At 36.6% G+C, this 27202-nt stretch overlaps 2 protein-coding genes across 2 annotated transcripts in view; one reads left to right on the top strand and one right to left on the bottom strand.

Annotated features, from left to right (window-relative positions):
* Positions 1-360: 360 nt before the first annotated feature.
* fip1l1a (FIP1 like 1a (S. cerevisiae)) lies at positions 361-24939 on the bottom strand. Its single transcript, XM_052586797.1, has 15 exons — positions 24658-24939; positions 23438-23483; positions 21773-21818; positions 21590-21663; positions 21388-21437; positions 19068-19160; positions 18823-18950; positions 17979-18022; positions 15419-15518; positions 15220-15337; positions 11353-11404; positions 6356-6417; positions 4785-4995; positions 1561-1707; positions 361-842 (listed from the first exon to the last, which is right to left on the bottom strand). Exons 1-15 carry the CDS (start codon positions 24713-24715, stop codon positions 695-697), a joined length of 1377 nt encoding a protein of 458 aa, XP_052442757.1. The 5' UTR covers positions 24716-24939; the 3' UTR covers positions 361-694.
* Positions 24940-25494: 555 nt separating this feature from the next.
* Positions 25495-27202, top strand: part of scfd2 (sec1 family domain containing 2) — a 119089-nt gene continuing 117381 nt past the window's right edge. Inside the window, exon 1 of the mRNA XM_052585948.1 lies at positions 25495-26421. Within this exon, the coding sequence (XP_052441908.1) occupies positions 25608-26421 (814 nt within the window). The 5' untranslated portion in view covers positions 25495-25607. The remainder of the gene's footprint in view (positions 26422-27202) is intronic.

Below are 27202 nucleotides of genomic sequence, written 5' to 3'. Positions count from 1 at the left end.
TTCACAGAGACTGTTGTTTGTAATAATATTTAACAATGTTATTGTATTTTTGATTTGTATTTTTGAATAGATTTTAAAATGTCATTTATTTCTGTGAAGCCAAGTAGAATTTTCAGCATCCATTACTCCAGTCTTCAGTATCACATGATTTTTCAGAAATCATTCTAATATTCTGATTTGGTGCTTAGGCTTTCCGATTATTATAATTATATATGTTGAAAACATATGTGCTGCATAATATTGTCCAGACTTTTTTTTTTCCCGAGATCCTTTGATGAATAGAAAGTTCAAAACCACAGCATTTATTTGAAAGATTCATTTCTTTCTTCTTTCCCCACACTAAATCATGGTTCACACACATTTACATTTCTTGATCATGTTTATAATTATTTTGCTTCAACAAAATTAACATTTGGCACAACAAAAATACCATTTTGTAAGTCAAGTCATTTTAAATAAATAAAAAAAATTGTACACTTTTGACCACCTTTTACTTTTTTTAAATCATATTTTCAAAAAATTAAATGTTAAATAGCTAAAACGGTAACATAAACTATCAAGTGTTTGGCATAGGATTAATCAAAATCTAATCACAGTTGTTTACTCATAATCTGACTCACAGTGACGAGACTAATGATCTTTCACTAAAGACCTCCTACTGGTCAACAAATGGGCTCACCAGCTGGCCAGGGAGTTATTCTGTGGCCTCTGACTGGTTCTCCTGGTCCACACTGCACTCCTCGCTGGGCTCAAGGCTTCCTCTGTTGTGTCTAGAGCGTTTGTGCCTGTGTCTCCTGTGGCTATCTGCGTCATCACTATCATGATGCCGCCTACTGCTGCCACTAATGAGAGAAACGGAGAGAAGGTCACATGATCTATATATACTGTATGATGGTTATATAAGATGGTTTGCCCCCAATGAATCCCCTTTAGTGCCTTCTGTGTGCTTTTGTGTGTGTTACTCTGCATGATGGGACCGATATGAAACTGTAATGGCATGTTTTGTATGTGGACATACTGTACATGCATTTGCTGTGGTGAATTTGTACATGAGTGTATGGGCTATTATAAAAGTAATTTACAATTTAATTTATATTAAATACATTTTCTGTGGTAATTTTACAGTACCTGTAACAAAAAATAAAATACATACATCACTTGGTCTATGTAGAGTATAATATAATAAAATATAATTTATCTGGAAAATTATGAATGCTATTTATATAATCAAAATCAACATACAATTTTGAAAATTCTTAAATAATTTCAGAATAAAGAAGTTATCTGTTGGTATAAATTCTGAATATGAGATTCAGCGATATTTGTCTCTGACACAGTGACTACAGATGACAGCTACAGGTCACTATGGTGTCAGTAGAGGAATTAAAGATCATAACTAGACAGGATTAGAATAGAATATTATGAAATATATATCAAACGTTAGATAACAGATAAAACAGGGACTTTTACCGCAAATACTTTTTCTTCCTAACATCTAGGGCATTTTAGTCACCTTTGGTATTTTTCTTTTACTGTCCGGCACTCTTTTCCTGGCATTACCTGTGTGAGGATCTGTGTTGTTCACTCCGGTCTCTGTGTTGTCTTTCTCGATGTCTGTCTCTCATTCCTTCTCTTCCTGAGCTTTTCCTGTACCTCTCACTTCCATAATGACTGTGATCCCTGTGTCGAGACACACGCTCCTCCTCACTGCGCACACATGTAAAAGCAAGCAGACTTATTAATAATGAGGGAATAATGAGCGCTTCACTCAGTCGTGGTATTGAGGGTGGAGAGAGTGCTGGTAATTTACTCCTCCCACCTACAATCCCTGCTGGACCTGAGATTTGAACCCACAACCTAGGGGTCAGTCCAATCTCTAACCTTTAGGCTCCAAAGGGGACAAACAACCATGAAACAAAGTTGTGAAACTGTAAGACTAATGGTTCGGTCACACCTAAAAAGATAACTATAACCGTAACTAAATTAGCATGCCAAGTGCTCACATGTTGAGTGGATTCCGATTGTTAAAATGTTCCACTTGTCAGGTATCATTTTATAATTAAGTACTTAATATTCCAATCTAAATAGTTGCAATTTAAATGTAGCTTCCCCAACACTGTTAACATACACAAATTATATAAGAATATATAACAGGGTCAATGTCAGATAAATGCACTGCATTTCTCTGAAATTACTCAACCTGCAGCCGTTATGATGTACAGTACTATAATGAATGCCTTCCGGTACACTTTTACTACATTCTTTCTCTTTCTCCGTGCACATCCATACAGAAAATAAAGACAAAGAAAAGAGAAAAACTCAATAACCTGATCACTCTGTCTGTAATTAGCAGTCAGTTGAATCTTCCGGCCCTCAGGTGCTGGGCTATAGATTAGTCTTGGAAACACTAATTGTTTGACAGGGGATAAGACAGTTTGTGGTGGCAGAGGTCACTTGTGGAGTGTATGTGATCACTCCACAAAGCCAAATGTTTTTGTTTTACTTAAAGGCACCGTTCACTCAAAACGAACATTCTGCTGCAATTAACCTTTTGGGTGAACTATCCCTTTAAATATCTTCTATGTTTCCTTTTTGTGCATTTCTCATAGTTAGTCAAATTATATCTATGTTATTGTTAGCAGCTGCAAGCCCAATATGAACCTGTATTTATAAGTCACATTTTGTTGCAATTTTTTAATGCTATTTATTAAAAAAGATTTGAACCATATACAGTACATGTTCCGCTGGGACTTACAAATGTAATAAGGCACAATGAGTAAGACATGTTGCGAGTCTCTCTTTCTCTCTCTCTCTGTGTGTGTGTGTGTGTGTAGGTGTCATGCCAGCTGGACTGAAGACAGGCCAGTCCTTTCTCTAAGCCACAGGAATGAGATCATATCTAGAGGACATGTGTTCACCAAATGCTAAGAGCATCCACGTCCATGCTAAGAGAATTACCAATCAGATTAAAAGAGAGACAGATTGAGCGAAGGATAGGGCTAAGTGAGAAAAGGAGGAAAAAGTTAGTGTGGCAGATTGTCAGTGCAGGTGTTGTGGATATATCTGTGTTATTCTTGCTCTTGAGTTCAGCCCTGTTTAACCTTTGGTGATCCTATCATGAGCGATCCTGCAAAACAAATTAATCATGTCAAAGTTAATAGTTTAATATTAAAAGAACTATAAAAAAAATCGCTAAAATATTTTAAAAAGTGTATTTAATTTAATGTAATTAGTTAATTAGTGTAATTACAGTACTTTTTTCAAATACATGTATTCAACTTAAAAAATAACTCTACATTCATTCATTCACTTTACATCACACAATATGTCCTGTGAAGTCTTTTGGAGTATTTCTAAACATAACAAACATCACTTGTTGGGAGTATATAGTGAATATATGAAAGGTCCTTACACAAAGCCATGAGGGACACCCATGAAATAGTGATTGGACCACAAAACATTAACACTCATATTTATAGCTCATGATCAAATCACTTGAAATAGAACTTACCAGCCATAAACTGGATCTTAGTGTGTGTGATGGATGTAAAGTTCTCTCAGCATGTGTTAAAGTGAGAGAGGTTGTGTATGGTAAACAGAGTTGTTGTCTTTCACTCAGAATGTGGCAGACAATAATGGATTGTGCTGTTTTTGTGTGGATATTACATAAAACAGTGATAGAGAAGACAGAGATTTGTCAGTGCATATCAGACAGAGGATCTGGGAGCTGAACAAATATGTTGGTCAGTAGGTTCTCTGCTCTCTCTGTGCAATGACACAGATGCAAAGCCGCCAACATACTGTACCCTCAAAGCCTTGGCATGTGTGGCTGTGTGTGGCAATGTAAGTCCTAGTTTATGTGGTACCATGCCAAAAGTGTGTGTGTGTGTGTCTTTGCACAGGCCCAGCCGCGTGTCAGAGAACTTATGTTAAGATTTTGATGTCATTTTATTTATTACATTGTCACACTTTTTGATTAAAATGCAACCCTTAAGGCACCAAAGAAAACATATCCACTCAAACATCGAGATATGGTATCTCATTTTCATGTGAAGTGAGAGTAAGAGAGAGATGATCTAAGAGCAGGAGCAATTTGACTTCATAAGTCTGACAGACAGGTGTAACGAAATATGAATCATCCAAACTGAATGAGTTTCTTCTGTGGCACACTAAAGCAGTAATTCTGAGGAATGTGTTGGTTACTTTGCTGCATTAAGTTACAATGAAAGGGAACTGAAGTTGCCAAGCTTTGAAAAGTATGCAATGCACTGCACCGTTAAACAAACCATAATAATGGTCCATATGACACTATTTAACTTCTTCTGGTGCCACATGATAGCTTCATAAGAGTAGAGTTCAATTGTTTTTTTTTAAGTTTGGTCTTTTAAATGAACACAGTAAGAATACAGTTGATTCAGTACACAAAAAAACGTAATCACTCAATCTGACCATCAGTGAGTAATTTCTGTTTGTTCCTCACACAAAGCTGTCATATGGCTTCAGAAATCTTGTAATATAGCCCTCTTATAATTATTTTGCTTCATTTTTGAAGCTTAAAAAGCTCTACATTTGCTGTAGACTAATTTCATGGAAAAAGAAAAAAAACAGTAGGCTACAAATTTCTAGTTTGTTTCACAGAGAAATGGAAGTAATGCTGGTTAAGAATGAGTCAAACACTTGCACAGATCTTAAAAACAGCTCCAATTAAAGGTCCATTTAACCTTTCTATATTGAGACTGTTGGGTTTTCTTCACTGATTGGCTCGTGAAGCCAATTGGTCTTACCTTCTGTGATCTTGTGAGGACGGACTGTGTTCTCTATCTGTTTCTCTGTTTCGCTCTCTCTCTCTCTCCCGCTCTTGCTCTTTCTTGTGTCCTCTTTCTCTGGTTTTCTCTCTCACCCTTTCTTTGTTTTGGCGGTTGTAGTTTTCCCATGCTTTGCAACTGTCCATCACACCTGACCACGAAGCCATGCCCACTGCAGGTGAATACACACCTGGGAAAAAGAGACATAAGATTATAAAAAATATTCATATGTACTGATTTGTGTTGATAGAAATAAACATCTACTGAAATCTATTATCAGAACAACAAAATATATAAAAAAAAATTTATGAGAACATATAACTGATAATTTATTGTATTTAATTATTATATTATATTACTATTATTTTTAAACGTGTGAAATATATAATAATTCATTATTATAAACAAACACACACACACACACACACATACACACACAATAATGAATTACAATAGTGACATTAAATATCAAAGCTATCACACAAACAATACTGAGATCAACAGCATTTTACAATAACACAACAACTATAAAAAAAAACAATTCTGTTCTAAAAGCAAACCAGTTTTATGCAGCACATTTTTACAGCATATTTAAATGGCACATTTGAGACAGATGGCAGGATAACAGCTTGCTATTACGATAACAGCTATTGCTTGATTTCTACCTCTCTTTTACACACGAACATGCATACAACAATCACTGAAAGCTCACAGTGACAATAACCAATTTAACTTCTTGAGTACGCCCAAATCATTACAACATGTAGAGGTTAACAAGGCCACAGCAGATTTTCTGACATGCTCATATTCTCTGTGTGCGTGTATGTCCTTGTTAACCTCTGCCTGCAATAATGATGTGTGCTGGACTGCAGTGGAAATGCTTGCAGTGCATTTCTATGCTTAGTGACTGGAAACGTATCCTTCTACGGTTTAACGGCGTTCGTTAGTGTGTGTGTGTGTGTGTGTTTGTGTAGTGATGATGAGAGTGTTGAGTATGCTAACACTTTGTATGCAGTTCAACTTTCTGTAGTCACCACCAACCACACGCCTCCCCCCATGCATCCTCACAGCTCTGTGATGTGTGTGGCAGTCTGGCTATGTTTGTGCGAGCAGAAACTCTTCTTTTCACCCTTTTGACTGGCAGTCCATGGTGTTGGATGCTCCAATCAAGACTCTCCAAATACGGGTTCCAAATAAAATATTTTCTCACTATTCGCGAAAAGATGTTAGGAAAATCCACAAGGAAACGTTCCCCAAACACAGACTTAAAACACATACACAAAACATAACGAGGTTTCCTTTCCCACACACACACACAATTCAGAAGCCAATGAAAACTCAAAAGAGTTCCATTAGAAAATATATTTAATTTCCCTTAAGTCAAAAATGTATTGCTTAACATTTCAATTGATAAAAATTCTGATTAGTAGGTTAAAACTTGCAAATAATGGTTTTTAGAGCAATAATATATTCAAAATGTATTCTTTACTCAGTTTTACCCAAAATTACATGTGAAATGCATATCTTTTATAAACTTTCAATATTCATACCTGCAGGGAAAGGGTAAGATGTAGCCGACCGTCGATCAAAGCCTCCCGCCAAACGTCCACTGCTGCAATTAGAAAGAAAGTGTTAGTGTTGATAGTGTGGTTTCACTCATACATTATTTTGAATATTTAAAATAGTTTTATTTGTTCATATGGCTTTACATACACAATCTATCAATTTTTCTCTTTCAGTATAAAGTGGTACTGTAATGTATGCAATATTATTTACTATACCCAAACTGACCTTATGAACAAAACTGAAAGAGTGTTAAAAATATATATTAAATTCAAATTGTAATTACAGCACACAGAGCAGCAACTCCCCATTATTTTTTTAACTAACAACAAAGAGACAGGAATAAATAGAGCATACCAAAAAAACTGGCAAAAAGTAAGAGAAAAGGGGGGTAGACAGAACTTTTCACAATGATCAAAAGACTTTCCTCTGTTTCTGAGCTCAATTTCCTCATTGTTTGATGTTACTGGCATTAACTCAAAGTGCAGCATGCGCCCGGTAATGTGCCAGCAGTGTGTGATTATGTGTGTGAGTATGTGAGCAGATACAGCTTCATCAGTAACAGCTCTGATCAACACTGTTCATGTACCTCAGGGTAAGATTCAATTAATTAACATTTAACCAGTTTAAAATGGAGTCACTGAAATGTAAACCTTCGTTTATGTATTTTTGACGTAACTACACTGTATCTGATGCGAGAATAGTTCGGAATTTAGGTTTGTACCTTAACATGGACTCGCCAACTTTAACGTTAGTTTTAGCCAGAGATATCTTGCTGAAGCACAAGATGATATTAAGGTTCTGCTTGAGCAGATGAAAACAATAACTTAATGAGAGTATGGAAATCAGAAAATTATCATTTTCATCTTCATTGAGATTGGGGTTGAATACTTGGGTTTGTTTGGGTTTAGGAAATGTAATAAAATACATTTTGATGTCTATCCTCTCGAGATACCTGGAACCAGTGTTTCAGTTAACCCAGACACAAATCGGTTTTCCATTTTTGTAGCATAAACACCATCAAACTTATGAAAGCTTAGGATCTTCCAATGTTTCTCTATGGCCCTGTCCCAAATGGAACACTTAATGTGCACTTGCAGTCTTATGGACTTACAATGTCCGCCGTGTGCGCAACACACGTGATTAATGCCACGAGACCATAGAGTGTGCCATTTGTCATTTTAGCATTCAGAAGGGTGCTCACGAGCACCCCCTCTGTGGTGGTTATTTGCCCTTGATCCACACTTCTGACGAGCCCGTATTGGTGCAAGCTCCGCAGCAGACTTCTACCTGACAGTAAAAGCGGCATTATGTCACGAAAGTGCAGACTCAGAGGAAGACTGTGAGGGTTTAGGATGCCATTTGGGACAGGGCCTATGGCACTGAAACCTAAAGATGAGCGAGTTCCGCTCCCCGAGAAACTGATACTCGACTGCCATCGGCTCATCTGCGTTCGAGGCGAGGGGCTTACCAATAGGTCAATTGGTGATCCATAAACCCTGGCTGGCCGCCCCGCTTTAAGGGCATTCTGCAGGAGTAGAAGTTAAGTGTGTGTGTAAGAGAACTTGCATCCAACAGAACTCCTGGTGGTCAGGTGTTGGTTAAGAGTGCACAGTTTCTAATAATATCTCTGGAAAAGATGCTACTGTTCTGGTTTCTCTTTGTCTTTCTTCCTTCCTCTATCCCTCTTCCTCTCTTCTCTTGCTTATAAACCCTTTTAAATTCAGCCAGCTACAATACACGTTCAATATGTATATTTCCCCTCATTCTTGTTACAGTATATCTCTATATACTGTACAGCAGAACAGACAAAAGGAGATCAGAGGAATTTATAATAATTGATATTAGATGATCTGACAGTTACAGTCTTATCTCACCCCTGAGGTAAGCCTTAATTAGTGCCTGGCTCATTAAGACAGCTAATCACTTCAGAATTTGACCTCAATGGGCTCAAACTAATGGCTGTGCAAAGATGCAGCCCAACCAGTAGGCATATCTGCATCCCTCTGGTAAGTAAACGTATCAACAAAACAATCATTATTGATATTCCACAACATGTGATGAGGGATTGCTGACAAGTCTCAAGACATCCATTCAAACCCAGCGTTGAAAGCATTTTGCCTTCAATATAAAATGATTGTCTCTTCCCTAAAATGCTGTACAAAATGGGTTTCATAAACATGGACTGTGACTGCAGAGCCAAAGCATGATACTGTACATTTAAAGCAGAAGTAAAGGTTTTGTGCTTTTGAAATGATGCCCCAGAGAGCCTTGTGGGCTATTACAGGGGTGTCCCTCAGGGATATGTATAAGGACCTTTTATATTTACTATATACTCACGACATGTGATGTTTGAGTGTGAAAAATGAGCATGCACATGACAGAGAGGACAGAAAAAGAGAGGGAAAAATAAAAAAAAGGTTTTTGGCATGATGGTATGAGAGGAAGTGATTCATGAATTATACAGTCCTTGGTTGGCAGGGTTCAGATGAACGGAAACTCCTTTAAGGATGTTTGGACTTGGCAGAGAGACTGAGACATGAGAAGAACCATTCTCAAACAACAGAAAAAATAAGTTAAGGACCAGGAAATGGGGAAAAAAATGAGGGAGCTGGGTCAGAAGATGGTGAAAAAAGTATAAAAATAGCACAGAGAAGCAGAGATAAAGAGGAAGAAAATATAACAAAATAATGACAACAGAGACAGAGATAAGACTTTAAATGCTTAGCTTCAATATCATGTACAACATAATATATAATGCAATATAGTATTCCAAAAATGTCTCTTCAAATATAAATACATATAAAATTAGGAATATATATATAGTAATGTGTGACTGTGTGTATTTATACATTTAAAATAAAATTAAATAAATATTATTTATTTGAAATAAATAATAAATTATTAATATATTAAATGAATAATAATTTTGAAATGATCTCCCAGAAAGAATTTCAGGGTTGACCCCTCGTGGCTTTGTATGAGGAAAGGACCCTTTTTATTTACCGGCAATATATGTTATTTACAATATACTGCACACACAATAAAACAATTGGCACTGAACCACACAAATGTTCTGCAGATGATGACGATGCCTGTCAAACTGTGAGGGGGAGTGAATCTAGAAATAAAGTGGGGGGTATGGGGGGGGGATGTAGACAGGCCAAGACTTGGCTGTTTGTCTTAGGGAGAAAGGGAGGAAGCGTATGAGGCATAGATGGATGGGGAGTTCTGGATGCCTGTAAACAGGAGGCCGGAGGCACAAACATGGCCACCCTGTCTGTGTCTTTCTCTGCTTTATTTGGCATTTGACTGGGTAGGGGATGGCTTTTTAACCGTTTAACCGTTCAGTCCTAAGAAGATAAGTTACACTGTCAGAGAGCTGAGAAGCAAATAAGTACATGTACAAAGACACACACACACACTTAACCACCTAAACACACATTTGATAGCTTCCAAGCACAGGGATGAGCTGAAAGAGCCGGATCAAACTGAATAAGTAATTTTGTGTGTATAGAAGAAAGACAGTCACAGTGGATTAACTGAAGCAGATGGGAGTTTAGTGCTTTTGTCTTGATTTCTCTTCTTCTAAGTCTGGGGAGAAACTTTGATGAGCTGCCCTACATACTGTAGGCAAGAATAGAGACAGAAGTAACGACTCTGACAGAGCAATACAGCTTTTGTAGCTGCAGCCTAGTTTTACTGTCCCATAAACTCCATGAAGGCTGTCAATCACAGCTTTAGGAAGAGTCAATCATCTCTGTCATGAGGGACAATGAATGTTTGAGTCCCATAACTTTATGGACATCTTTTTTTCTTCAGATTTATGTGATTTTTTTTTTTGGTAGTAAAAATTTCTCACAAAGCAGTCTGCTATAAGACAATATTGGGCCCACTGGTAGTATAATTTATTTAGCATGTGCTGTTTGGGTTGTTTTAGCACACAATGCATTAATTATGCTGATAAGGTAATCTAGCAAATACATGTCCCATTTAAGCGTTATGCTATTTAAACTAAAATGTCTTTTTTTGGCCTATTGCTTGATTTCTGAGGATGGTAATAGAGGTTATAAAAATAACTATGTTTCCATTCAAGTTGCGAAATATGCAATGCGTTCAAAAGTTTTTTTTTGTTTTTGTTTTTTTATGAAATTAACACTTTTATTCAGTATGGACGAACACATTAAACAGATTGAAAGTGATAGTTACAACTTTTACAATGTTAGAGAAAATTTCAATTAAATGCCGCTCTTTTGAACTTTCTATTGAAAGAAAACTGGGAAAAGCATCATGGTTTCCACAAAAATATTAAGCAGTGCAACTGCTTTCAACATTGATAATATTAAGAAATGTTTCTTTAACACCAAATCATGTGAAGGATCATGTGACACTGAAGACTCAAATAAATCCTGCTGAAAATGCAGCTTTGCCAACGCAGAAATAAGTCACATTTGAAAATATTTATATTTAAATTGTAATAATAGTAATTGTAATTCAACTATTACGTTTATAATATTTATTCACCTCAAATAAAAAACAACATAAATATTTAATATTAGCCTATAGGCATTTTGGATTTTTTTTATCTTGTTGTTTTTACACATTTTAATGCTAAACCATAAAATTTGCTTCAAGTATATGGATGGACACTTCCGCTTCATTTGAAAATCAACTGATATTCAGGTTTTCTGAGACGCAGGTATTTTACATCAATGTAACATTAAGTTTCTTTCACAAGCTCTACCTCCTTCTTTCTCCCTTTCTTTCTATGTCTTTCTTTTTCTCCTTCTTTTGCCTGTAAAGTGACTTGCTATGTTCTTGCTTTCTCTGTCTGCTAGATCTCCTCTGTCTCTCTCTCCAGTTTCTATACGAGACCAACCTGCACACATATACACACATGATCCATATATCATACGCTAAGCCTGCTAAAATTCTTAACAATCAATCAGTAAGAAAAAAGAAAAAAAAAAACATGAACACTTACCTATCTAATGGTGGTAGCATATGAGGAGGGGCACCAGGAGGCAATGGGAATGCTGAAATGTCAAGCACAAACAGATATTGTGTGAATAATGATAAGGTGAAGTCAAAACTGTAAGGAGAAATATTGAAATAAGTGTATATGCAGTTCATTTATCATAGAAAATGCTTGTTTGTGTCTGTGCATACATGTCCAGATGTCTTCAAAAAGACACTGTTTATGACACATCCAGACAGAATTCAACAAACGCAGTGTCCTGCAACTTTTACTGCCCTGCTAACCGTGACGCCCTCCCTTAAATGCATGCGTGAAACAAATGGGCCTTCGCAGCACCCCAAAAAACACATTCTCCATCACATGGCTGAGGCACACTTATCTGCTTTGATCACACTCAGCCACAGACTCACAACATTCATGCACATCTGGGCACCATCCCCCTTTTGTTTTTCGATGGACCCCTGATGGGAGCCAGCTCCAAAAAACAGTTTTCAACAATAACAAAAAATGACAAAAAAAAGGACTAAAGAAAAACAGTAATTTGAGGAACACAGAAGTCATGCAGCTATGGCTAACACAGAACAATGCAGAAATGCAGCGTCCCCTCCAACGCATGCATCCACTCACACAGAGCCTCGCAAATCATCTGTGTTGTCCTTGAAACTTCAGAGTCTTCTAAGAAAGTATGTACTTTGTGAACTATGCCCTAAACTACTCTTTTTTTTTCAGTCTGCCTGTGGATGCTACGCTAATTTATGTCAGAGATCTGCTGCTTGCAAGCTCTAAAATAGTTCAGTAAGACACACATATGCCTCTGGTGCATATAAACAGATGCTCTAAACACTGTTTCTATGCCATATAAATGTCAACGTTTTTGTTTTTTGTAATGTTTCTATTCAACAAAGAATTGATAATCTAAAAAATTATTAATCAAAATATCAGCAAATTAGAATTTCTGAAGGATTGTGTGACACTAAAGACTGGAGTAATGACTGATGAAAATTCAGCATTGCCATCATAGAAATAGAATAAATTGTATTTATTTAAAAATTTAAAAATGTAAAACAAAGTTAATTCAAATTGTATTAATATTTCACAATATTAGTGTTTTGGTCAAATAAATGCAGCCTTGGTGAGCACAATAGACTTTTTTCCAAAACACAGAATCTTTTTTTTAAATATCATGTTCATTCAAAATACAGGCAATGTGCACTCTAAAGTGCATAAATCTAAATTAAAGGGGTTATATGATGCCATTTTATGTTTTTCTTTGTCTTTGGAGTGTTAAAAGCTGTTTGTGCATACAGAAGACCCGTAAACTCACAAAGATTAAGTCTCAAACCCAAAGAGATATTCTTTATGAAAGTGAAATCTCAGCCACGACCTTCTAAAACGCCTCATTCAAACACGCCCCCACATGTCTATGTCACTGCGTGGGAAGATTTGCATATCACCGCCCAAATGTTCTTCCAAAAGAAGACACAACTAGAAATCAGTGGTTCATTTGTATTAACAACACTGTTCCAGAACAGTACAACCCAAATATTTAAGTGTGTACAGCGCATTTGACAAAGAAAAGTTTCCTGAACCTAGTACAGTAAGTGGCGTAACTTGTCTGTCACACGTTTGAGGAATTCTGCCAATCAGAACGCACATGACAGCTGGCCAATCAGAGCACACCATGCTTTTCAGAATGATGAGCTTTGTAAAAATCGAAAGGCAGGGCATAGAGGAACAACAATAATTCGCAGTATGTGGAAAATAATGTGTTTTTTAACCTTAAACCATGTAAACACATTGCATTACACCAAATAGACAAAATAATGTTCTTTTTAGCAATGTCATATGACCCTTTTAAGAAATGCTGTAAAAGTACTGTGCATTCTTAGTTCATGTTATGCTATTGCATTTCCAATAATATTAATAAATAGAACATTGCATTACATTTTAGTGTGACAGATATGACATATTTTATCATGAAGTACGTCACAATTTTACATGGGTGTCCCTTTTTTTCCTTGTTTTTTTCATATTTCTTGATTTAAGGTTAGAAGTTTCTATATTTTGTGCAACTTGACATATTGTGTAAAGGTACTTTATGAATGTTTACAACCATTAATGTCCTCTAAAAGAATCAAAGTGGATCAATGGACTCTTTCTGGACAAAAATATTTAGACTGTCAGTACAAAAATGTAAAATACAAATCCTCTACTAACAAATCTGTCATTAAAATCATGATTTGAATGAAAAAAGCCCTCACTCCCCCACAACCCCATTTAGTCAAAACAATCCTCTCCTAACAACTGGCTCTCTCTTTCAGCACAGCTGGGTCATTCAGCACATTCCCAGTGCCACGATTCTGCTGGCATGGCACTTTTTCTTTCTTCCCACCCTGAGCTATTTTTAGCCACACGCAGCACATTAACAACACAAAAGGAACAGCGTGGCCGTAACGGGACAGCGATATCCGCAGGGGGAGCGAGTGAAAAAGAGAGGCCTATAACTTAAAGATGGGGAGGTGGGCTTTTACGATAAAATGAAAATAGCCCCGTTTGGATTAAAAGCTGAAGTTCAAAGGCTAGGCCTGACCAGGAAGTTTAATATTTTGACTGTATTAAAAAATAATGAGTGGGTCCTGAAAAAGTCAATGAGAGGTCTGAGAGGGCCGTAAAAAGCCATTTCTGATGGGGCTTTGAAGCAGAAGAGTAGAAGAGTTAAGAGAGCTCAACTATAGACTTCCTGTCGAAAGTGTGGAGGAGCAGCATCTGAGCAGGAAGTTAGGCGAACTGACAGCCAGCAGGCCTGCGCTGCAGAGAAAAACCTGGAGAGAATTACACACACCTGGATACAGACGCAGCAGCTCAAGCGCATATGTTGTCAGACTCCTACAGAGACACATGCATGCTCAATATTTAGTCACTGTCAAATAAAACACGCAGGGCTGCTGCAGCTCATCTGGTTTAGCACCTGAACCTGAAGCACACACAGCATTTTGGGGCATCTTGGGGCATTTTACTGCATTTTAATCACAGCCTTAGTGTGCAATATTTTAACATAAAAAATAAATAACAACAAACTGCTTCATGGAGCAATAGAGGCAGATTCAGTTTACTATACCATACCAGGCAAAATGTTTTAAGTAGACCAATAAGACATGCGTTTAGGATAGGTTAGGATCTCAGAAGACAGCAGGCTGCTCAACATGGGTGTGAATCAATCACATCCTGGATAAATGTTGTCATAGCAACCACAAATTCCCTACGGATGACCATATGTACAATGCAGTGCAATGAAAATATATCAACATGACCTTTGACCTCCCCTGTGCTGGTCTGGTCAAAAAAGGTCCAGCCACATGGATCAAAATAAGTCTCTTATGCTAATCAAGGCTGCATTTATTTGATTAAAAACACAGTAAAAATAGTAATATTTCATTACATATTATTACAAATTAAATAGTGCTGTAAAATTATTAATCGTGATTAATAGCATACAAAATAAAAGTTTTTGTTTACAGAATATGTGTGTGTACTGTGTATATTATGTATATAAAAATATACACTATTTAAAAAAATATGTTATGTTTATATGTCAAATATTTTGTATACATAATATAAATTATATGAATATACAAATATTTAAGTAAATACATGTAAATATTTTCAATATTTGTATCTGTGTACCTGTGTCAATGCCTAATGTGTTCTGCTTGATTTTGGAACCATTAGAAGTGAAAATTTTGCTCAAGGACAAGCTATATAAAAACCTGCAATGTCTTATCATTCACATGTTACTACGTCACTACACACACAGCACAGACCCGTCCCTTTTCTGCTGACACAAGTGAGTGTGCATGAGTGTACAACACAAACCGGGTGGTGGTGGTATATTGGGAGGAGGAGGGAAAGGTGGAGGTGGGATATTGGGAGGAAAGAAGGGCAACAGCTTCGGGGAAGACAGCTCTGTGTCTGAGGACTGCTCTGACACCACCTGAAATAACACAGATATGAGATCAGTGCTTTTCTATTTATAGTGATTCACTCTGTGTCCATCAAGCACGCAAAAACACACCTGGATGTTATTTTCATCAGCGCTGTGACGTCTTCTGCCTTCCACTCGACTGATGGTCCCTGCTTGTCCTCCGATAACATTGATCGAACCACTCGACTTCCTGCATTCACACCCACATGCATAAATCAAAGTCAGATCATTATGTTGAGTCCATATGTGTGAGTGAGGAGGATCAAATGTGCGCTGCACACTGCAAGCCGAACACAAAAGATCCTGGTTCTTTTTTGCACTATAGGACACTTGGTTGGCACACACACAATCGCATGCAATCTCAGTCAATGCTATTTTCCTGCTGATCTGGGAAATCTCCTCTGATGTGCTCGACAATATTTTTAGCTCATGTACACACAGCAGTTACACACTTGCACGAATGTGTGGTAGTCGTCACCATTCATAAATCTTCAAGTCCCCTGGAACAAGGTTACAAATACTCTCAGTAATGCAAAAATGAACTAGGCAATAACCTATTTCAGTCACTAAAATGTAATCAGATAGAAAAGAGTGCATTAATATTGCATTAAACATTATGCATGCTGCAAGAAAAGTAAGCATTCAGGCATAGTCTTAGTAACATGGCCATTTTGTCTGCAGAAGTCTCTTATCGTTTCTGTCTTGCTGGTGAATTCTGGGACAGAGTCAACTATGGGGGGAAAAATAGACATTCAAAAGTAAAAGCCTGAAATTGACACACTTCTGGTGTTTCGCCTACATTCAGCAGACACGACAGTGGATTTAAGTGCTACCCTCTCATGATTTTATAAAAAATTCACACCCCAACCATGGCTCTGCAGTCTGCTCTCATTGCGTGTTCTCTGTATTTTTAATCTCAGCATTGTAAATCATGCAGTGAACATTTTAGGCACATTTCTTCATTTAAAATGATTCATCATTTACACACAAAAAATAAGATACTTTCAGAATGCCTGTAATCAAACATTTTTTGCATACCATTGATTGCAATTGCATGGACTGAAAAAAACACAGACAATTCGTAAAATATCTTCTTTTATGTTCCACAGAAGAGAAAAGCCTGCACCGGTTTGGAAAGACATAAGGGTAAATAAATTATAAATTTTATGGTGTACTATCCCTTTAAATGTGCATTCAGTAATTTTCTCTCATTTAAAATGTTTTACACTTACACAAAAATCTACGACATAATTTTTCTTTAATGTTTCAATTAGTGGGGTCCAATACAATATTGTAAACAGTCACGGTCTGAACAATTAAACTAATTGTTTAGATTAAAAATAATACATAAACAGATTGCGGTTTCGTTCACAATAAGATCAATTATAAGCATTTAATCATGCTGACTTTAACTCCCATTCATGGAGCATGCAGTCAAGCTCTACCTGAATATGCACATTAACTCACGTGAACTCATGTAGGGATTTTTGAGCAAAAACATTGCATTTTAATGGGGCTGAACAAGATCGAATGACAATCTTTGTTAAGGCCCATTTGAATCCGAAAATGCCACATCATGCTCTGTGTTTAAATGGGTATACTGTAACTGACTCCTGTGTGTGTATGTGTAATAATGGAAGCTGGACTGTTGCTTTACCCATGAATGTTTCGGTTCATACACGTCCCCCTAAGCGAGGCATAACCTTCAAATGATCGAGAAGTTCAAGGAACGGCTGATTAAAAATCACCCCCGCTAACTCCTTCCCAGGACCACGCAAGGCAGTCCGGACCACCAGGACTGAACCATGGTTTGTGTGTATTTGTGTCGTGTCTCAAAGAAAAGTAATAGTGAAATATTAGAAGGTTTCAACAGTCAGGATGTTTTCTTCAGGGGAGAACAAAAAACAAGAGCTGATAAAAATCAAGTGGAAAAAATGAAAAAAAAATGAAAACCGGCATAAACAGGGATGATAATATGAGTACAGAGCATTTGGGACAACAGCAGAAAGCCATTATAAGGTAATGATGTTGTTACTGGGAACATGGCTGGCATGCACAGTACATAAGCGGCCTTTAAGAATGCTACACTGCCCTTACGCCAAACAGTTCAACTCCACAAGATGATTTAAGCACAAAAATACAGAAAACAACAACAGAAATGACAAAGTATTGTATAGTCATTCTACTGAATCTTCATTAAAAATTCTTGATATAGTTTTTGCACATTGTATGCAAAGCTGAATAGCCTTCACTGAACACATAAGATGCTTCATTGGTGCACCTTTAAGATCAACTGAATCAATTGAAATGACTGCTTACAGTTGGTGAATTATAGCCTATAATATGCATCAGTGCATGGACTGAATTTGGAAGGAAGATGATCACATTCACTTTACTAGTAAAACATTTTAAAAGACTCAGAAATAGCTTTTAAATGGTTTTAGGACTCAAGCCAAAGACCCTTTAAACTAAAATGTTGGCTAACTAAGGTGTTTTAAAGGGACAGTTTACCAAAAAAAATCTGCAAAATTCTGTTGCCATATTTTCTCCCTTATGTTGTTCTAAGAAGTAAAATGTGTGTAATGTGTGTGAATGGGTTGGTTGGTTTCATTAGTTCATACTGATGTGTCTAAAAAAAGAATTGATGTACCTGGATGAGAGTTCTGACAGATCACTACTAGAATTCTGATGAACCTGGAGAAAGAGAGAGAGAGAGAGAGAGAGAGAGAGAGAGAGAGAGAACACTTTTACATGTTTACACACTCATTCTACTTACACAAGTGTTTCCAAAACCTCATGAGCTGCCTAAAGAAGCAGCATTTTAAGGCCCCATAGGCACTTCCAGATTACAAGTTGTTCCAAAAGGTAAGGATCCAGTAAATTGTCTCCTCCTAGGATGTACTGTTTTAGCCAAATTCTAAGGCACAGTTACACATGTGGTGAAGGCAGTTCCAGAATGCACTGCAATCTGGCAGATGAAGCAAAAGAAATGTTCATAAAATAAAATAACATAAAACATCATATTTCAAGTTGAGTGCACATGAACCCCACTTCAAATTTGTAATTATGAGTGGTAAACTCATATTTACTTTGAGCCCTAATTTTTCTGGGTTGATGGCATCAGTAAGAAAACATGGCGGAAACACTGGATGCACTGTCTGTATTGATGAAATTTGTTGAAATTAATTACTTTTTATCACACATGGTTTGGGATTTGTAGTGTAATTGTGGTTATACAAATGGTAATTAATACGCTAAAAGCCATGGTTACTAGACTTTAACTATAATAAAACTTTTACTTTTTGCAATGGTTATGTGGCTTCAAGAATGTTAGACAGCGTGTCTATGAAGGCAGCTAGGTAACTTCCTGGGCTTTGGAACAGAGCTAGCAAGTCTGAAACCAGAGTAAATGCCCTGTCATAGCTCATTATCAACATCTTAGCATGAATCATCATTATAGAAGTAAGGGCATATTTTAGTTATGCTAAATATACCATTATTTTGCTTGATGACCCCAGGCTCAGGATCTCTAGGCTAATGCGCAGTCGTCTCTGTTTGTCGCAGTATGTCTTCCAGGTGTCCTCATTAAAACCATAGTTAAAGTAGTCAGACAGATCCGCACCTGCGTTTATACACAACACATGCTGTTAGAGTGTGTACTAGAGAAAACGGTACATTTGAACCTGAGGTAGACTAACACACACACACACTTCACACATCTTAATGCAATCAACTGCACCTGGCTTCCTCCATGGCTTCTCATCAAATGACTCCACATCCACCTGCAAGACATTGCCTTCAGCATCCAGACCCAGCCCTGTGGACTTGGAGCCTGACTCACAGAAGATAAGACTTTAGAGGCTGGATTCCCACACACAGATCAAACCAAACCAAACCCAGAGAAATGTCCTAAAGGGATTCTCAGCAGCACAGTTCAGTCAGGCTTAAATGTAAACTTTCTTCATGAATGCATGGTGGTAATTTAAGAAACATTAAATATAGAATACGTATTTTATTATAAATATTCTGGAAATATTTAATATTTTTAATTGAAATGTCTAAGTTTAATAATAATAATTGTAATTAATTTTAATTGTGGAATGACACTTATGGTGTTTATGTAACAGGAGGTGTGATTAGGAGGTGTTATCAATAATTTATCAATAATGTATTATTGAATAATAAGGGCTTTAGATTACACTGACCAAATTTGGTGTTGATCTGTTTACATCTCTAGGAGGAGTTTGTTTAAAGGGGTCATATGATGCTGCTAAAAAGAACATTACTTTGTGTATTTGGTGTAATGCAATGTGTTTATGCAGTTTAAGTTTCAAAAGACATTGTTTTCCATATAATGTACATTATTGTTCTCCTCTATGCCCCTGCCGTCTGCCTTGATCTTACAAGGATCATCGTTCTGAAAAAGCGAGGTGTGCTCTGATTGGCCAACTATCCAGTGCGTTGTGATTGGCAAAATGCCTCAAGCATGTGACGGAAATGTCACGCCCCTTAACATACTGTGATGCCATCTCCCAGGCCAGCAACATGAGACTCAATCCAGCTGCTCTGCTCGTGCACATCCCATCATCAGTTCTCCTTTCAATGTACTGTTAGGAGTAACTGAATAACTCGGGATATTGATTTATTTCGTGTCAGAGAGAGTGTAAGGCAGGTTTATAAACAAATAACTTTCAAATGATTCAATGCGATTTGGTGAACTGGTTCGACCTGTTCACTAAGAAGATCCGGTTAAATAGAAAGATTTGTTCGCTATTCGGACATCACTAGAGGAGACAAAACCAATAAAACCCATTACAAATGAGGCATTTGTTGCATCCAGTGGGGACATAATTACTGATTATAATAACTTATATTGTCTTTTTTTTGTGTTGCGTTGCGTATTGCGCTGCGTAAACATAAAACCATCTCTGCATTTGTGATCTGAGAAGAAAACTAACAACAAACTCACGGTTGAAATATCATTGGCAAATTATTTAAATATAAAATATGTACAGTACTTACAGGCTATGAGTCAGATGGGCGAGACTGCCCTTGCAAATTTTGAACTGTCCAACTGTAGAAACAATCTTTGTGCCACAGATGCATTGCAGGCTACTGGTTCAGGAAACAGTAAATGATTCATCCTCCATAAAATGCGTTGCACACATCTATATATTTGGGTTGGACTGTTGTGGAACAGTGTTGAAATTCAACTCAACTGATTTCTTGTCTTGTCCTCATTTTGGAAGGCCAAACAAAGTAGTTTCGCTTTCACAAGGAAACACAAGGTGACTCCACGACAATGCACCAGCGGCAATAGAGAGAATAAAAGGTACGTCTTTTTTCTTTGCATGAACATTTGGGTGGCGTTATGCATATCTACCCACATAGTGATGTAGAGATGTGGGGGCGTGTTAGAACGAGACGTTTTTGGAGGTGTGGACGAGTCTTAACTTTTATAAAGAACACCTCTTTGGATTTGAGACTTAAGTCTTTGCAACTTTAAAGATCTTCTTTTTGCACCAAAAGCTTGTAATACTCCAAAGAGAAAGGAAAAATTGAAATCGTATCATATGACCCCTTTAAATACAATGCCTGAAAATGGCAAAAACGGCAAAAAACTTGCTGAGAAAATGCTAAATAACAGACCTCCTGTTGGATTTCAGACTTCATACCGGGAGACCTTTTTGTGTTAAACGTGTCTACCCAATTTTGGACCTGTATGTGAAACATAGCTCAAGGGGCACTTTATTCAAATTTTATAGGTGGCACTATTGATCCATTTTGCAACCCACTTCTGAAACCCATATCAGATGTACATTTTTGCTATTTCAGGCGCATGTGAAAAGTTTCATTAGTTTTCGAGCATAATGTATTTAGGCCCTAAAAAATGCGAAGAAACAGGGCAATTCCAATAGGGTCCTTGCACCACCGGTGCTCGGGCCCTAATAAATAATGCAGTGCCGGGAATCCATAAAGAATTTCCAGGCATATGGTAATTAAAATGAGCTAATATTTACAAATATTTAGTTATTCAAATAACTGAACATCTTTATTACCTGATACAGAGGTGTTTATGTTCAGACCGATGGAACTGGAACCAAATGACCTACAGAGCAAACCACAAACAGATCGAATCATTATAACAATTTATTAGACCCAGAAACCTTTAAAGATGTGCTCAATACCTCTGTATGACATGAAAAGACTTGACACAATGACATATATAACTAAAACTGTCCAAACTTCTGAATTACTCACGAGTCCTGAGATCCGCCTGTTTTAATGTCACCGATGGTCACACAGACATCATCATCACTGTCTGATTCACTTTGCTTTGAGGGGGAATAGCAAGAAACAACTGTTTGTTAAGTGTATATGCACTACATTACCATGGCAAAGTGATATAATTAAGTCTAAAATATGTTTTGCTAAAACGAGCACCTGGTAATTGAGTCCATTCATGTCTTCCACATCACCAATCAGAGCACTGCAGAGGTTAGATTTATGCTTATCCAGTTAGATTATACAATAGTACATGTATTGAATGATCACAAAAAAACAAAGATATGGAATGGATTTAACTTAATGACAGTTGAGGAATAAGATGTTTAAAGCAAAACAATACATTATTTTATATTATTTTAGGGCCATATTTCATCAAATCAGTTACTACGGAATACTACGACTATATTACGACCAAAAAAAAAGATTTTTTTTGATGAATTAATTTTGATATTACATATATACATACACAGAATATTAAATAATAATTTATATCTAATAAGTGTATTAAAATACTTTCTAAAAATACTGAATGCTTAACACACTCTTAATTAAAGCGTCAGCTGAGATCAGGTGTGTGCTCTGCAGAAGAAACTTCATTTTCCTTTGGATGCACAGAGTATCTGTCAGCTTCATCTGTCCGTCTGATTTAATCACATGCACTAATTGATGCTACAGAACAATAAAAAGGCTTTTACACTCAGCAAATATGGGCAATGAGGAGGATCAATTTACAAGCACATCTTTAGCTGCAGGCCTACATTAGTTTAAGTGAGGCCTATATCACTGTGGCCTCATCAGGCTTATTTAAGGCCAATGCAACGTGAGGAAAAATTCTCGCTTGGGTTTGAGTTTTGCCCCGACTCTAATGAAGGTGAAGCAATCCAACCGATTATAAAACGCTGCGTCAACTCCAAGAAACAGCTAACAAGTCTCTACGTAATGCCGGGAAGCAGAGGAATTAAACAATGGTTCTCATTCCTACTCCAGTGAGCACATAAGAGGAGGTTATAGTGTGCACATCCAATGCTGAATTTAAAAGGCGTCCAAAGAGTTTCATCAGACACGCGTGGCTTGATCTGCTTTCGGAGCATTTTTGAAAAGAGGTATATCGGCAAAGATGTTTCACATACCGCTAATGTGCATGCTTGGTCATTACTAAGCGGTGAAAGGGCATTAAATGTACACGCTTCATTTGTATAATGCTACTTGCCCTAACAGGAAATAAATGTGTCAGTCTCTCTAATTCTGAGTAGGCACACGATAAGGTCTTGTAAACTCTCATTTCAAATGCAAAAGAGGCAAGGGCTAAAGCAACCTGGAAAGTTTCTGACATTGCCAGGAGCAGAAAATCCCCAAACAGCAGAGAGTTTAAATGGTAATGTGCGTGTGTTTGTGTTAGGGACATGTATTAAGAGTAAAAGCTGATGGAGCACATTTGTAAATGCAAATGAAATCAAATACAAGGAAAAGCGGTTTCATAATGCTTAAAAAAAGGCATACAGACATTTTGGAGAAGATTAATAAATCAACTAGATGATTAAAGCTATATAAGATGTCAACAACAAAACTTCAATAATTAATCCAATGGTCTTTGAACCAGTTTTTACTCTACTATATTTCAGCCTTTGCCTCTACTATATTTCAGCCTTTTCCATGCAGTTGTGAACTGTCCAGTCTAAAAAGGTTTGTATAAACATCTATTCATAAAGAATAATACATAAAAAAAAAAAAAGATTTAAAACTATTTTCCAAGTTCTACTCCATCAACTTTCTCATTAGAAACTCATAAACTGCTGAAGATAGTTTCTTGGGCACACTCACCTGAACACTTCCTTTTCTGTTGTCTCATCTTCATCAAAATTGTCATCTATTTATAATAAAGAAGTAGAGATTAGCACAAGATTTGTGAAACAGACAGTTTAAGAAGTTTATACGTAGTTATTGCTATAGTTTTTTTAACCCCATAAATATTTACTTGTCTATAATTATTATATTTGACTATTATATTTGACATGTAAATTAGTAAGAAATCTAAATTATCAACATGATCATAAGCTTTCTGTCATCTGGTGGTTTCTACCTTTTTTGTTAAAAGGGTAATCCAAAAAACGTCCACTTTCAGGTCATGGGGTGTGTGTGTGTCAATTTTAGGAAGAAAATTAAATAATATATATTTTTATTGTTAGTAATATTTCAGAATTAAAACTTACTGGACAGAAATTTAAACTTTGTTGTTTAAGAAAAAGCACAATACAATGGGAGTATTAAATATGATGCATCAGGTTTTTGTGGAACATTTATTTGTCCATCTCTATCAATCATCATTGTATTACACTTCAATATATATATTTGCCTCCCACGATTAAAAAACTACAGCTTTTTTTTTATCATAAAACTGCAGTAATGTTCTTATTGATCACATAGATTTCACTAAAAAAATTATAATCAGATTTCTTTTTAATATTTGGTATAATTGGTCAGATGGGGGAATAAATTACATAATCTAAAATGCTGCAATATATAAATGCTGCAATATTCAAAATGTTAACTCTACCTTATATTTTTACATTGATTTTTCTTTTTTCAGATTCACCATGTCCTCTCCCATATTTAATACTGTGAAAATAATAATAAAAAAACAATATCCTGATCCTGAATATGTTTTACTGTTATTACTGGATTAAAAGCTGTTATTATTTTAAAATATTATTATTATTAAAAGCTGCCCAACTTTGAGCAGCTATTTTTAATGCAGCAGCACTTACTAAGTTATGTTAGATGTGTTTGTAAATGTATTCATACCATATGTTCTCTGTAAGTGTTGATTTGAAAGTAAATGTTATGAAACGCGTGCAGCTGGATAAATAACGGTCTCTGATGTAATAAACTCAGGGTCAGATGATCAGACCCCTGCTTCGAAACGTATGCTTTTGGTTTTGGTAGATGTTGGTGCTTATTCATTCATCGAGGACGCTTGATTTGCCTTGCTGAATCACTTCAGACAGTTTAAAAGTCGGATCATCAGTGCGTTTATTTCTCACCTCCATAAAGCCAGTCCGTCTCGTCATCAGCTGTTTTCTCTACCTCTCTCGTGGACATGATCACCTCCGGGCTTTTGCACTTTTGCTTTCAGATCAGAGGCTCAGTTTAACTCAGTGATTCACCGAGTTCGACAAAGTAACTTTGCGTAGTGTGATAATAGTTTTAGGGTTTACCGTCACAGCTGTCACAGTGACACGCCGCGTGCTGTTGTAGCAGGTGCACGTTACCAAAGAGACACATCTCACTGCACGCGCACGTGTGCGAGGCACGCAGGAAGTTCAACATCAACACATCAATACACACATTTGAACACATTTCTTTTTTCTTTACTTCTTTCGCTCTCTCTTTTAACAGAAAAGTAGTTTAATTGACTCTTAATTTTCTGAAATTTTAACAATGAACAAAATTCAAAGGCAACCACGTCATTTATTAAAACGTCATTTATATAAAATCATACAGACATAAGAATATTTATAAGACAAACATAAGAATATTTATTGAAAAATAAAAATAAACATATCCATATATATATATATATATATATATATATATATATATATATATATATATATATATATATATATATATATATATATATATATTATATCAGCATCTTGAAAAGCAAATAGGCTACGTTGTGTGTAGCAAATCAACGGATGACTTTGTCAGTCTTTTTTGCTTCGCTTTTTATGTTGCTGTTAAAGAATTCATAGTGGCCTGTTTTATTGTAAAATGGGTACAAGTGTGGATAAAGAATTATATATATTATACAGTACTTTTAAAAAAAAATTTAATATATAGTTATACTATGACGCATAATTATCGCGACGCTTTTGCGCCACGTCACCTTTGAGAGACTCACATGGGCTTGTTTTGAAAGGTGTCCTGTTTGAAAGTTCTGCTGTTGCTACAGTTCGTCTCAATTTAAAACCCCAGCATTTGCGGAAATATGTTGCCTACAGATGGAGTCATATCTTTTCCCTGTCAGACGTGGGAAAAGGTGCTGTCAAAGGTAAAAAAGGCTGTTGTTTTCATGGATGATCGGTGCTCGGAGAGTCTGCACTGGAACGGAGGAGCTGCGCTTCTGTTTGAGGCTGGAGCTCGAAACATCAAACAGTTCTCAAGCTTTGAAGCAGGCGGACAGAATGAACCCAAAGCTGTGTTTGTGGTCAGCACCGTGCTGAAAGGTAGAACGGCAGACATTATCAAAGACATCATTTCCCTTAGTCACTTCCAGTACTGCGTGGTTTTCACAACTGTTCCTCACTCCATTCACCTGCTTGCGAATAATGTGACTACTGATCTGGAGGGGAAACCAGTGTTTGAGCAGTTTGAAGAGAAACTGTGTGAGTGGATGGGTGATATGAACTATACTGCTGAGGTCATGCATGCTCCTGTTGTCTTTGCCCCTCTGACACAACAGCTCCACCTTTTGCCTGCTTTCTCTGAACTTTTCCCTTTATTGGAAGTTGACCTTGAGGCCATCAATAAGAAGAGGCCAGAGAAGAAACGATTTGGGAGTCTGATGGATGTGGATATGCACTCTGTCCCACCTGAGTTGCAGATTCAGATTAAATCCCTCGCATCAACCCTCAACACCCTGTTTGAGTTCATCGGTACCCGTGAGGAGAGTTTTTCTGTGGGTCCGATGAGCCGTCTGATCGCAGGGGAGCTGGCCAGTCATCCACAGGCCAAAAACAGGAGGAAGTCAGCCCCCAATAAAGCATCAATAGTGTTTATTGACAGAACTCTTGATCTTACAGGTGTGGTCTAAATACTATATTATATTCAATCATTAGTACTTAAGTCAAGACAATACAGGATAAATATATATAACTTTTTTATGCACTGGTCAATTTTTTGATTTTGGATTGTTTGGCTTCCATAACATGTCCTCTTTCAGATTAGTGTAAAGTAAATAACCACAATACACCTTTATGTATTTATTTTATTACATTTTATCTGCTTACATCAGTAGTTTTAAATTTCAATGCATATTTTCAATCAGTTTTCTCAAAATTAGATATTTTTTTCCTGCATGTAGCCAAAATTAACCACTTTCTTAGTACTCACTTAATCCAAACATAATTTTTATTTTATTTTTTATAAAATCCTCTTTTTAAAGATGGGGAGTGTTTAGGGATAATTCACCTGGTGACATTTTATTCCTAAGATAATGTTATTTTTTCCTGGTTGTTGAAAGTATTTTGTGATTTATGGCATGATGCGAAGGTATATCCGGAACTCCCTCTGAATGAACTGAAACAAGATTTATGAACCTGGCTCTATCCAATGTTCCGATTTTTGTTCTGGACACGTATTCGAATTAGTGCACATTTTATTAGATAATGCCTCTGCGTATTTAAAAAAAAAAAAGTACCCTTGCAGAATTTGTAATGTTAAGCAATCTTCTGTACTGGATTAAACAACTAGGAAAATATGGTGCAATCTGTGGCGTTTTATCTTAAAATCTCACATCACGGCAGCATATAGCTCAGTTTATTTTTTTATGTCCTTTCAAAAGCTATTTACTTTTTCTTCTGT

The sequence above is a fragment of the Carassius gibelio genome, chromosome B20 (genome assembly GCF_023724105.1).
Source record: "Carassius gibelio isolate Cgi1373 ecotype wild population from Czech Republic chromosome B20, carGib1.2-hapl.c, whole genome shotgun sequence".
In the NCBI taxonomy this organism is placed as follows: Eukaryota; Metazoa; Chordata; class Actinopteri; order Cypriniformes; family Cyprinidae; genus Carassius; species Carassius gibelio.
The sequence above is the reverse complement of the archived record's forward strand: the minus strand, read 5'-3'. Positions and strand labels throughout refer to the sequence as shown.